The sequence below is a fragment of the Pan paniscus genome, chromosome 5 (genome assembly GCF_029289425.2).
Source record: "Pan paniscus chromosome 5, NHGRI_mPanPan1-v2.0_pri, whole genome shotgun sequence".
Taxonomy (NCBI): Eukaryota; Metazoa; Chordata; class Mammalia; order Primates; family Hominidae; genus Pan; species Pan paniscus.
Genome location: NC_073254.2, coordinates 56,726,552 through 56,740,092, shown reverse-complemented (window position 1 = coordinate 56,740,092; position 13,541 = coordinate 56,726,552). Strand labels below are relative to the sequence as shown.

At 44.7% G+C, this 13,541-nt stretch overlaps 1 protein-coding gene across 17 annotated transcripts in view; it reads left to right on the top strand.

Moving 5' to 3' along the window:
* Positions 1-13,541, top strand: part of TRERF1 (transcriptional regulating factor 1) — a 224,166-nt gene that overhangs the window by 208,202 nt on the left and 2,423 nt on the right. For 9 of the 17 annotated variants that reach the window (XM_063604901.1, XM_063604899.1, XM_034962099.3 and 6 more), the window contains 3 exons: positions 854-967; positions 7,783-7,989; positions 11,197-11,408. In XM_063604901.1, coding sequence (XP_063460971.1) covers positions 854-967; positions 7,783-7,989; positions 11,197-11,408 — 533 coding nt within the window. Of the gene's footprint in view, positions 1-853; positions 968-7,782; positions 7,990-11,160; positions 11,409-13,541 lie in introns of all 17 variants that reach the window. The other 8 variants (XM_008958785.4, XM_055113604.2, XM_008958789.5 and 5 more) reach the window with 1 other exon arrangement.

Here is a 13,541-nt window from a genome sequence, read left to right as displayed (position 1 = left end):
AAACTCCATCTCAAAAAAAGAAAAAAATTCTGGAATGGGTGTTGTGACTCAATGCCTGTAATGCCAGCAATTTGGGAGGCCCAGGCAGGAGGATCACTTGAGGTCAGGAGTTCGAGACTAGCCTGGCCAACATGGTGAAACCCCATCTCTACTAAAAATAGAAAAAAATGAGCCAGGTGTGGTGGCGGGTGCCTGTAATCCCAGCTACTTTGGAGGCTAAGGCAGGAGAATTGCTTGAATCTCGGAGGTGGAGGTTGCAGTGAGCCAAGATGGTGCCACTGCACTCCAGCCTCAGCAACAGAGCAAGACTCCATCTCAAAAAAAAAAAAAAAAGGCTGGGCGCAGTGACTCACGCCCGTAATCCCAGTGCTTTGGGAGGCCGAGGTGGGCGGATCACGAGGTCAGGAGATCAAGACCATCCTGGCTAACACAGTGAAACCCCGTCTCTACTAAAAATACAAAAAATTAGCCGGGCATGGTGGCGGACGGCTGTAGTCCCAGCTACTCGGGAGGCTGAGGCAGGAGAATGGTGTGAACCTGGGAGGCAGAGGTTGCAGTGATCCGAGATTGCGCCACTGCACTCCAGCCTGGGCGACAGAGCAAGACTCCGTCTCAAAAAAAAAAAAAAAAAATCTGGAATGGTAGCCAAAGAAATTAATGCAAGGGGCTACCTGTGTTGCAGGGTGAGGGGTAAGGACAGGCGTGTGAAGGAGGCCTTTCACCATGTACGTTTTTTTCTTGAACTGTACAAACTTGTTTATTACCCTATTACAAAATTAAATATTCAAAAATGCTTGCTACCTTTGCTCTCTGCCCATTGCTGGAGCTAACCTTGAGTTCGCTTTCCCGGCAGGTGAAGTCCAAGACGGTGGCTCAGTGCGTGGAGTACTACTACACGTGGAAAAAGATCATGCGGCTGGGGCGGAAACACCGGACACGCCTGGCAGAAATCATCGACGATTGTGTGGTGAGTGAAGCTGCTAAGTTGTTGCTTGTGCTGGCACAGCTCCCACCCCAGGCCCAGGTTAGTAAGTAGCTGGTGTTTGGTTTGGCTTTGCTGCCAAGATAGCCAGAGGAAGGAGGTGACAACAGCCCAGCTCTCCTGCAGGATTCAGGACCTACCCTCCTGAGTAGGTTTAGAGGAAGGAAGTCCATAGGTTTGGCCTGTAGCTCAGTGTTCAGAAACAGAGGTGAGGGCTGGTGCCCGCTTCAAGGCAGCTAGGAGCCAGAAGAATTAAACCAAGGATGGTCCCAGCCTTGGGTTTGTTGGTTTATGATTGGGTGGTGTCCTGACCCCCTGGAATATTCTTTTTTGATCTTTCCATGTCATAGATGCTACTGACCTGAGCCCATAATGTGCCTCAGAAAGGGTCCCTGGGATTTTGCCACAGTCTGTAAAGCATGAGCAAGAGGAGCTTTGACCTCTAGGTAGTGCCAGGAACCCTCCATCATTAAGGAACTAATTCGCTGCATGTAGATGATTCTAATCCTTACATCACCATTATCCCTGGTATTGATTTCCTTCATTAGCAGACAGTCCACAGTCAACTGCACATTAAGTATGTACCAAAGACACAAGAAGACCTAACTAGTCTCTGAACCCTGTATGTGTGGCTTTGATGATTACTATCACTTGTGATCCTTGCAATTAACTCTCCACCCTGCATCCATAGCCATGGGAAATCTCCTTTTCACACTCTGTGGAAAACATTACCTACCATATATGTGTATATAAAAATTATGTCTGACATTACTAAACTCTAGCTTTTGTCACCATCAGTGAAAGTATTGGGAATTCATGAATTATGTAAATATTTGAAATTATATTTTCATTCCCAATTGTGCCCCAGTTGTAAGGGTTAGCACATGTATGTGTGTTATTTTCTTTAACAGACAGTGAAACAGCAGTTTTCATGTGCCAGGCATTGTGTTAGGGACTTTATAAATATTGACTCATTTAATCCAATGTAATTCATTTAATACCAATTCTATGCAGTAGGAAACTGAAGCACAGAGCTTAAGCAAATTGGCCATAGTCACACAGCTGCTGAGCGTGTTGTTAAGCCTGATTCCCTTGTGTGGTTAAGAGCAGTCAGATGAAATCTTCTTTTGTTTGTTTGAGACAGGGTCTCACTTTGTCGCCCAGGCTAGAGTGCAGCGGCATGATCATAGCTCACTACAGCCTCAACTTCCTGGGCTCAAGCAATCCTCCCACCTCAGCCACCTGAGTAGCTGGGACTACAGGCACACACCACAACGCCCCACTCATATTTTAATTTTTTGTAGAGACAACGTCTCACTTTGTTGCCCAGGCTGATCTCAGACTCCTGAGCTTAAGCAGTCCTCCTGCCTTGGCTTCCCGAAGTGCTGGGATTACAGGCTCACCCCTGTAATCTCAGGCCACTGCACCTGGCCACACATTTTCTTAAAGAAGTATAAAAAATTTGGACTTGGCCAGGCACGGTGGCTCAAGCCTGTAATCCCAGCAGTTTGGGAGGCCAAGGTGGGCAGATCATCTAAGGTCAGGAGTTCGAGACCAGCCTGGCTAACATGGTGAAACCCATTTCTAATAAAAATACAAAAAATTAGCCAGGCGTGGTAGCACACACCTGTAATCCCAGCTACTCGGGAGGCTGAGGCAGGAGGATCGCTTGAACCCAGGAGGCAGAAGTTGCGGTGAGCCGAGATTGCACCATTGCACTCCAGCTTGGGCAATGAGAGCGAAACTCCATCTGAAAAAAAAAAATTGGACTCATTAATGCTTCAAAGCCTATGCTTCTAACTAATAATTGATCCTAGCTATGAAATATACATACATAAATACATTTATATTTGAGCCCAAATATCAGAGAAAGTAGAAATCTGTAGAATAGAATAGTATTGCTATTTTTTTCAATCAGAGATGGCAGTGTTCTACATTCAGGATTTCTTGTGACCAGGGCTTTTGTTTGACTCATTTAAGTAGTAATGTATGATATCAGAATAGTCTTTTGCTCGTTTGTGGCCTAATGTTTTAAAAAACATGTGATCACCCAGGCACTGTGGCTCACACCTGTAATCCCAGCACTTTGGGAGGCCAAGGTAGGTGGATCATGAGGTCAGGAGATCGAGACCACCCTGGCCAACATGGTGAAACCCCATCTCTACTAAAAAGTTAACTGGACGTGGTAGTGCACGCCTGTAGTCCCCACTATTCAGGAGGCTGAGGCAGGAGAATTGCCTGAACCCGGGAGGCGGAGGTTGCAGTGAGCAGAGATTGCGCCACCGTACTCCAGCCTGGGCAACAGAGTGAGACTGCATCTCAAAAAAAAAAAAACAAAAAACAAAAAACAGTATGATCTCCTCCAGTTCAGTCAACTAAAAGCAGTTGAACTCCCACAGTGTAAACAGCAATGTGTATGTAGTGCTGTGGGTAACCCGGGATGTTAAATGGCCCTTCCCTCCTCTCCCCCCACCACACAGAACATATGTCCTTGTTGGGAAGATATAACACATTTAAGTGGAAATACACCATGAACCCCAAGAGTGTTTAAAAGCAGTATGCAATGAGATCCAGAAAGTCTTAGATGCAGCCTTAAGGACTCTTTCACCCAATTTCACCATTTTACAGGAAGAAAGTTGAGACCCAGAGAGAGGAAGGGGCTTGCCCCAGGTCACACAGAGCATTGCTTTCCAAATGAGTAGAAGAGACAGTAAACAAGGAAGCACAAAGATTCCTAGCCTTGAAGACCTAGGCTTTACTCCTAGGCTTGCTGGTCTGTAAAATGGCCAGATGATTTAAATGATTTAGAAAGTCCCTTCCAATTCTGGAATGTTCTGGGCTCTGTCAGTGCCGTGTTTTGGAAGAGGGGCAAAATCAAAGAATATGGTCTTCTAAGGTAAATTGGTGTATCTTAGGCTTGGGTGTTATCAAGTGCCTAGGACAGTGCCTGGCATAATACAGTCACTCCATAAATGTTTGTTAAATGAATGAGTGAATATTTTTCGAAGATAGGAGTTGCTCTGATTCATAAACATTCCTTCTGTGAATTCACTGGAGGGAGATGGAATGAACAAGGGGATGCGGAGCAGAGGAGTGACACTAACAAAGATGTTTCCACACAAGGCAGAGGCACCGTCTCGGACTGCCTGGGCTTTGAAGATGGGTAGGGAGACCCAGGCCAGCGTGAAGCTTCAGATTAAGGAGGAGAGGGTAAGAGGGTGCCCAAGGGGCCACACCCTCTTGGGTTTATTCACCAGGAGCCAGTGTTAGGCTGGGCCAGGAGTGTCCACACCCTCATTACTTGTGAGCTTAGGGAGAGCAAAAGGCTTATGTGCAGAGATGACTCAGGCCCACAAAAAAAAAAACAAGAAAATCTTGATTAAAGGCCAATATGGCAGCTCACAGCTCCTTTGTGGGCACTGTGTGCACAGTCAGCCTTCTAAGCATAGTTTGCCGAGTGGAGATGAAAAATTGGGATCATGGGGATCCTGGGGAGGGTGCGCCTGGGGAGGGTGTGCAAGGCACAGTCCTAAGATGTGGTCCTACTCTTCGTCCTCGGGGCCTGCCTGGGACACCTGGGATAGCTCTCCTGATCATGTATCTTCAATGTTTTACGTAAGGGCGGGTGACCATTTCCCTCCAGATGGAACATGAAGGAACATGCTCAGGTGGTTCAGGGATTATTGAGGACTTGAGAGGGGAAAAGAAGGAAGTTTGAAAGGAATGACTGCCCTTTAGCTAAGTAGCCGGGAGGTCAACAGAGCACAGCTGCTCACTCAGCAGGGGCAGTGTGACTGGAAGCAGAGGCAGGGAGCCAAGATGGGTTCTGTTAATGAGGTGAGAGGAGAAGGTGCTGGCCACACCTTCCTGTCCCCTGCCTGTGCTCATGCTCCCTGACTCAGGACAAATATATGGGGCTGGCTGTGATCAAAATTTAGCACAATTCAAGAAACCAACTGAGGCAGTTAACTGACTGTGGAAAACAGCAATCAGGGCTCCAAGGGCAAAGGTAGAACTCACCATGATGTCAGCACAGTTACCTACAGCACAGTCCATTGATGAGGGCCTTGGGAAACATCCTCCTTCCCTTTGACATTTCAAAGCAGCTGGTTCCAGTAATATTGAGAGATTTAGGATCTCTAAGCCATTTACAGATGGATAAACATGTACCTGTGGACATGTGCAGCCAGACCAAAGAGTGAAGAAGGTTAAGGTTTTGGAATAAGATAGGCCAGGTTTTGAATCTCAGTTCAACTTTTTTACCAGCTGTGTGACCTTGAGAAACTTATTTATTGGGTCAATTTCCTCATTTGTTTAAAAATGAAAAAATTTTACAGTGTTATGAGAACTAGAAATTGTGTGTGTGTGTGTGTGTGTAATGCATGATTCTCAGCGGGCATTCAATGTTGTCATCGTCATCATTATTATTAGTGACTAACACACAAATTTGTGTCTTTGAGCAGATTTGGGTTGTTGAGCATTTGTATTCTGACTTACCAATTTCTCATAATATGAATTCCATTTGCATGCTTGAGAAATAAAAATATCCTCCTCAAGAAACTCTTATTGTGGACACTCAAGGGTCTGAGCACCATGTTAAATGTATGGCCTCCTCCCCACCCCCATATTTGCCCACCTTCTAATTTTGGAATATACTAAGTGTTTTGTTTCACAATATATCATAAAATGACCAACTTGTTGTTACGAAGTTCTACATGTTAAGATTTTTGTTCTTGTATTTTTGTATCTCTTAGTCACTTTGGTGAGCCATGTGGCTTGATGGTAAATCATTTTGTGATTTATAGATTGCCAGTTGAAATAACACCTATCTAAATTCCTGAGACATACATAATCATGATACAGTGTAACTTATAATTTTGTGGCTATATGGAACATTTCTTCTAAGAATGTTTAAGCCAAACAATGGCATTGTGAGAAAATTGTCATTATAACAAATACCATGAAACAAATGGCATTGTCATCTGTTGTGTGTAATTATTTTTAAATGCCAAACTGTAGGCCATGGGCTACTTAATGTTTGAGACCACAAAGTCCCAGTTTGACATAACATGGTTTTACCTGAAACTCTTTGGGGTGGAAAGATGGTGGAGTCTTACAGGAATAAGACCACCTAAGTGAAATCAACCTGTATGTTCTATACTAGTAAGAGGCTGGCTGCTTAGATCATAAACCACTTTGTCAAATGTACTAGGCCTACATCAGTGTTCACTGAGGTCTTCTAACAAATGTGATCATTACTAATTAATCCTGTTTACCAATGGAAACTGAAGCCATTTCTTAAATACACCCTGTTCATACTGCATCGCAAGTATACATGTATGTGATATTAAATAAGGACAATACTGAAACAGTGAGGGGCTACTAAATGCCACATACATACTGGCATTGTCTCTCTCTGTCACACACACACCCCAAATCCAAACTGTAGAGAGGAAGCTTATGTTTTCTGGGTCCTAGGGTGTCACTACTTTCAGAAATCTTTATCCTTCTTGGAAAGTCTTGCTTCTGGGCTTTAAGAATCATAGGCTCCCCAGACTTACATCACTGTCAGGGGTAGAGTAGCCTGGAACCCACGTGCATTAAGTGATGAGTTACGCAGAGAGCCTGGCAGAGACAAATGACCTGCCAGGTCAGGGGCAGCTGGACATGCCTTTTCCTTCCTCGTTTATAAAACGACAGGTCTGTTTACAGCCTATTCGGTGGCATAGTAAATGTGAAAGCACTTTGTAAACTGTAAAGTAAAAGCTGAAATGAGGCTGGTTGGTCCTCAGCCCTTTTGGGGCCTGCAGGAGCCGGCAACCCTCACCCCTACCCTGGGAAGGTTGGAGAGAGCAGAATAAAGTAGTTAAGCAAGGGGAGAATGAGAGCCTCCTGGATCCCTGCCCTTCCATCCCAGCACACCCAGGGCACCCACTCCAAGCTATTCCAGTAACTTACTATTCTGTTAACCTTGAGGAGGGCAGGGACCTTCTGCTTAATTCTCCACATGGCTGCTGTTCTGAAGTGGGGAGAGTGGCCATAGAAGCAGAGGAGATCATTATTCATAGGAAATGTTTTTCTTGTTCTTTTTCATTAAATGCCTCTGGTAGGAGAAAATGAATAAATAGAAACATTGAATACACTGCTTTTTCTAAGCCCATGGTCAGAGACAAAAGGAAAAGCACATGACAAATAAAAGGGAATCTCCCCTTCCATTTTCTCTCCTTTCACTCTATTTTCTGACAAGACCAGAGTGGAGCTCCCCTTGAGTCACGTGCTTTCTGCACACTGCAGGTCAAATCCGGTATCTTGCATGGTGTGTTATAAAGCCTCTAAAACAAATCAGCACAGGTCCTTCTTTAGTCTCTCTCCAAGGGGGATTCCATGGTATTGTTATTGCTGGAAACCCCTCTTCACCTCTGTGAGGAGACAGAGCTACTTATAGGCAGGACGCAGCCTGAGTTTTAGTCATTTTAAGATCTGATAGTCTCGAACAAGGTGGGGAATCCTTGCATGTAGAAATTGCTCCTCTCTGCCTCACCATATCTTTATATAAGTGATGAGGGGTCCCGAAGTGGGGCAGGGGACTTACTTCCTTGACCTCGAAGTCCTAAGCATCCGGAGACCAACCTTTTGAGGATCACGCCTAACAGGCTCTGTCCACCATTCCTTATGCAGAAAGAAAGGAACACAGCGCCAGCATCCAGCCCCTCTCTCCTCTGTTGATCTGTGAGTTCTGTTCATCACTAAGAATGCCATTTGGGGATTTTCCTCTCTTGCTTTTATTACCTTAACACTAGACAAGTGAAGAAGAAGAAGAGTTAGAGGAGGAGGAGGAGGAGGACCCGGAAGAAGATAGGAAATCCACAAAAGAAGAAGAGAGTGAGGTGCCGAAGTCCCCGGAGCCACCACCCGTCCCCGTCCTGGCTCCCACGGAGGGGCCGCCCCTGCAGGCCCTGGGCCAGCCCTCAGGCTCCTTCATCTGTGAAATGCCCAACTGTGGGGCTGTAAGTGTGTCTGTGTCGTCTGGGGATCTGGGACAAGCGAGAGCCATATAGCTGTGCCTGGCTTTAAGAGATGATGTATTTTCGAGAGTGCTCTTCCAACAGTCACAGTTTGGCAGAGGGTGCTCCATGTTACCATTGTTTTCTGCTTCATTTGGCCAACAGGTATTTACAGAGTGTGTGTTCTGTGTCAAGCACGATGCTGCGTGTTGGAGAACACAGAGAAGGCCCCCATGCCCAGGAGTGTGTGATTCCAAGCTCTGCAGTGAGCGTGGCCTCCAAAACATACATTCTACATTTCCTGGAGCCTCTGCATTCCCCTGGGCTGTGTGTCACACAAGCTTGTGCCCTGTCAGCATGCATTTAAATGTGCTAGGAGAGCCTGCTGACAAAGATCATCCTTTTATGACATAATTACTTGCCCTAACTCCTGCAATTTTACCTATTTAGAAGGTTTTGCATTTCACATTTCATAAAGTGTTACTAATCGAAATGTCACTAATTTAAAATTGAGAACACTGTTACAAAGATTTAACTAAAGTTTATCTTTGTACTCTATGGTAGAGAAAAAAAAGATTTACTAAAAGTAAATTAATCATATAAACAGGCTGAAAGGGAGTGTGTGTAAATACAGAGGCTACTACTTTTCAAGAATATTAGAAGCATAATTTAGCTAAAATAAAACAAGTTCACCATGTGGTCATTCTTAGCACTAAAGAAAGACCTTACGGTATCTGTGCTGGCCTTGTCTAAGGCTCCATGTGTATTTTAAAGGATATTTTTAAAGGTTATTTCTCAATCTCCCACTGGTCCACCACTAGTCTGAATTGGTGAGCTTTTCCCAAATCAGGTTTCTTAAGGCCAGGCACACCTGTATAGGCAAGTTCTAGAGGGATTACCCCTCAAAATAATGTTGCCCCTTGCAGAGGAAGCCCATTTTCCTTAAGTCAGTGTGCTTGTCTTTGCTCATACATGATATAGGACAGTGCTGTTCTCCAGAGTGTACTGAATGCTGCTTACCTGTCACTTAGATGGAGAAAGCAACAGTCTTTAAAATATTTAGATCCTAAAGCAGAAATTCATTTGATTTGCATTTAAGAAAAAATGAAAATTTAAAAAAAAAAAACAAAAAAGATACATACATTTTGCATTCACTTTGAAGAGAACAGAAGAGATTGCTGGCTTGTTTTCCATCTTTGATGTTTAATGACCTGGCCATTTTGTATAGAGTGTTCACTGCAGCATGATTGCGATAATGACTTTAAGTGATGGTATTTCTTGGTGAATTTGTTCAGAAATTAGATGCCTCCTCAAATCATAGCTCTATGTACAATAAGTTGTGTACCAAATGGAAGTTATCTTTTACTTTTTCCCATCAAATGCTCAGCAAGTTAGATATTTTTCTGTTCCAATTTTTCTGTACATAAGGGAAAAGATATTTTTTAATGACTTTTAAAAATCACAGTGGAGGCCGGGCGCGGTGGCTCACGCCTGTAATCCCAGCACTTTGGGAGGCCGAGGCGGGCAGATCACGAGGTCAGGAGATCGAGACCATCCTGGCTAACACGGTGAAACCCTGTCTCTACTATACTAAAAATACAAAACTTACCTGGGCGTGGTGGTGCGCGCCTGTAGTCCCAGCTACTCGGGAGGCTAAGGCAGGAGAATCACTTAAACCCAGGAGGCAGAGGTTGCGGTGAACTGAGATCATGCCACTGCACTCCAGCCTGGTAACAGAGTGAGACTCCATCTGAAAAAAAAAAAAACAAGCAAACAAACAAACAAACAAAAAACAGATCATAAACTTAATACAGCAACTACTACAGCTAGACAGCCCAGTAGGTACTCCCCTTAGCTGATGAGTTTAACAAGCTGGAAGCCAGGACTCATTGGATTCAGGGATATGGATTTACACCCCTTTATAGCGGTGGTTCTGAACTGGGGATGATTTATTCCCCAAGAACATTTGGCAGTGTCTGGAATTTGTCATAACTTTTATCATAAATGCGGAGGTGCTACTAGCATCTGGTAGGGCCAGAGATGCTGCTAAACATCCTATACAACGGAGCCCCCCACCCATCACAACAAAGAATTATCCAGCCCAAAATGATAGTAGTGCTGATGTTAAGAAACCCAGCTTTATGGCAGGATTTTAAAATTCTGCTAAGATCCTTCTTCTTTTTATCATCTGTATTAAAATTTGGGGGTCTTAAACATTGCTTCAACAATGGACTACTGATTAAGGCTATCTACAACGTAGAATATGTCAGAAAACCTAATCACTGTCTTTCAAACTGGATTCCTTAGGGTGCTAGGGCTTCCTCGGGGTAGATAGAGCTGAGCAAACAGGCGCAATTCTGGGGCGCTGTCTCCATTCTAGCCAGAGCACCTCTGCTTTTAACTTGAGCCTGAGTTTTTTTAGTAAGACCTGATTTCCTAAAAAGGAAGGAGGGAGGGAAAGAGGAAGGAAGGAAGAAAAATGGGAGGGAAAGAAGGAGGTAGTTATCATCTTTAAAAAAGTTTGAGGCCAGGAGTGGTGGCTCACGCCTGTAATCCCAGCACTTTGGGAGGCCAAGGCGGGCGGATCACAAGGTCAGGAGATCGAGACCATCCTGGCTAACACGGTGAAACCCTGTCTCTACTAAAACTATAAAAAATTAGCCAGGCGTGGTGGCGGGCACCTGTAGTCCCAGCTACTCGGGAGGCTGAGGCAGGAGAATGGTGTGAACCTGGGAGGCGGAGCTTGCAGTGAGCTGAGACCGCACCACCACACTCCAGCCTGGGTGACAGAGCGAGACTCTGTCTCAAAAAAAAAAAAAAAATTTGAAAGCTGGTCCAGCCCTCTCATTCTTCAGATGGAAAAAAATAAAGTATACAGAAGGGAAATGGCCCAACAGCTTTAGTTATAGTAGAGCTGGGTCCAAACCCCTGACGTCTTGACTTCTAGACAGTAGCTTTATTCTTTATCCTGTGCCACGTCGCTTCTTCTCTTCTGATTGTAGCAGTGATGAGGTTTTGATTGGCACAGGATCTGTGGTTGTGGTATTTGATCTTTACCTTTTGTAGCATATGCCCAAAGTTTGCTTATATAAAACCCTTGTGCCCTGTCATTAGACAGTTTCAAGTATTCCATGTTTACCACTGAGTAACTAATAACCCTAATTTCCTTTTCAGGACTGTAGATGTCATGTCACTCCCTTTCTTCCCCAGGTGTTCAGCTCCCGACAGGCACTGAATGGCCATGCCCGCATCCACGGGGGCACCAACCAGGTGACCAAGGCCCGAGGTGCCGTCCCCTCTGGGAAGCAGAAGCCTGGTGGCACCCAGAGTGGGTACTGTTCGGTGAAGAGCTCACCCTCTCACAGCACCACCAGCGGCGAGACAGACCCCACCACCATCTTCCCCTGCAAGGAGTGTGGCAAGTAGGTGCAGGGGACCGGGGACTGAATCTGAGTTCATGATGGGTAGTCGCTCTATGGGAGCTGGGCCAGGATGGCCTGAGGTTTCTTCAATCAGAAAAAAGAACTTAGACCTCAAAACTCTTCTTCGTGTCATCTTTGGGATGGGTATGTAGTCCTGTTGCAGACTCAGAATATGGCCATTCTGTTATCTTAGAGCCTTGTAAGGATGGATATCTTCAGAGAGTGAACCTGTAAGTTACAAAACTTCACTCTTTCCCAGGAATGGCAGGTGGGACTCTGGTTCCCACTCCTTCCCTTCACACCCAAGCTATGTTCACTAGCATTACTCTGTTTGGATCCCCGCTGAATGATTTGAGAATGGCTCTACAACACCTAATCAGGAACTCTCTGTAACACAGATGGCTCATACAGGGTAATCCTACCACCTTCGCTTACTTCTGTGACTAAGGCAGACATCACTAATCAATCACCACACTTTGCTATCACTTTAAGACAAAGCCTCAATTACTTTTTGTTGTCATGCTTCAAGCTGCACAACCAATTAATCAGAGTTGACACATGAAATAAAACCTATTTGTTATCCTCCCCTTTTAGGTATAATTTAAAAAACAACAACAGCTAAAGAAAAAAAGTAACATGAGATAGTAATTATAATAGCTAACATTTACTGAGCACTTACTTTGTAACATGCTTTATGTGTATGAGCTCACTTAATCCTTACATAGAAACTCCATGTGATACAGATACTGTTTTTTTATCTTTGTTTTACAAATAAGGGTTTAAAAATTAGGTAAAATGACTTGACCTAAGTCACAGTGCCAGTAAAGAGCAGAACTGAGATTTGAACCCAGTTTTGTCCGAATGCAGACCTGGGCTTCTGACCACTGCTCTTTCCTTTTGGTTTACTTTGTTTTTTGCTTTAGGTAGAAAATGCCATTGATGGTAAGATGGGTGATTCCCTCCCACAGCCTCCAGTAGAGAATTCCAGTGTACTTCTCAATGAGTCCACCTGACTGGAAGGGTACTACATTGTTATGAATTACATCCTTTAGGAGCCTTGCTGAGTTCCTCTTCCCATAATTCCTAGTGCCTCGAGCATGAAAAGGAGTATTACCTGGGAGAGATGCTGCCCAAGTGGTTTCTGAAACTCTACCACGAAAACATCCCTAGTTACATCAGCAAGGCTAGGTGGGACCTCTACTTATACATCCTCATAGAGTAGAGCAGGCAACTTAATAGTAACTGCTGTTTATCAGGTACTAACTATGTGCCTGGCACTGTTTTAAAGGATTCTTTACATGTTTTAGTCTGTTTTGTGTTGCTACAACAGAATATCACTGACTGGATAATTTATAAAGAAAATAAATTTATTTCTTATAGTTCTGGAGGCTGGGAAGTTCAAGGTCAAGGGGCCTGCATCTGGCAAGGGCCTTCTTGCTAAGTCATCCCATTGTGGAAGGGCAAAGAGAGGGGAGAGAGAGCAAGAGGTTGAACTTGCAGCCTCATACCCTATTATAATCGGCATGAATCCATTCATGAGGGTGAGGCCCTCGTCACTGAAACACCTCCCATTAGGCCACACCTTCCAACATGGCTGCATTAGGGATTCAGTTTTCAACATGTGCTGTTTGGGGGACACATTCAACCCATAGCACATGTACTGATTAATCTTTAAAATAGCCCTATGAGGCAGGTACTTTTAGGAGCTTCTTTTTACAGGCAGAAACTGAGGCACAGAAAAGTGAAGCTCCTGTTGCAGTTCACAGCGAGCAGCCTAGTGGGGATTCACACCATGCAGGCTGGCCTGGCCTTGTGCTCCTGGCTCTATGCCATGCTGCATCTGATTAAGCCCAGCTTGATGGCACCCACCAAAGTGAACTGGAACTAGCAGATCACTTCCCCCATGAAGCACAGGGATGGGAGAGGTGGGATTCGGTGTGGGTCTCCTCCACACCCTGCTGTCCTTCCAAGCTGGCCATGATGTCATTTTAACATCACCACCCACCACACACTGGTGCACCATGGAAGCAATGGGCCCCTGGATTGATCTTAAGGCTTTTTTAATTGAAATAATGATGGAACCACCCTCAGCTGACTCTCAGTGATCTCCTGCTTATTTGTCCTGGAGTGGCA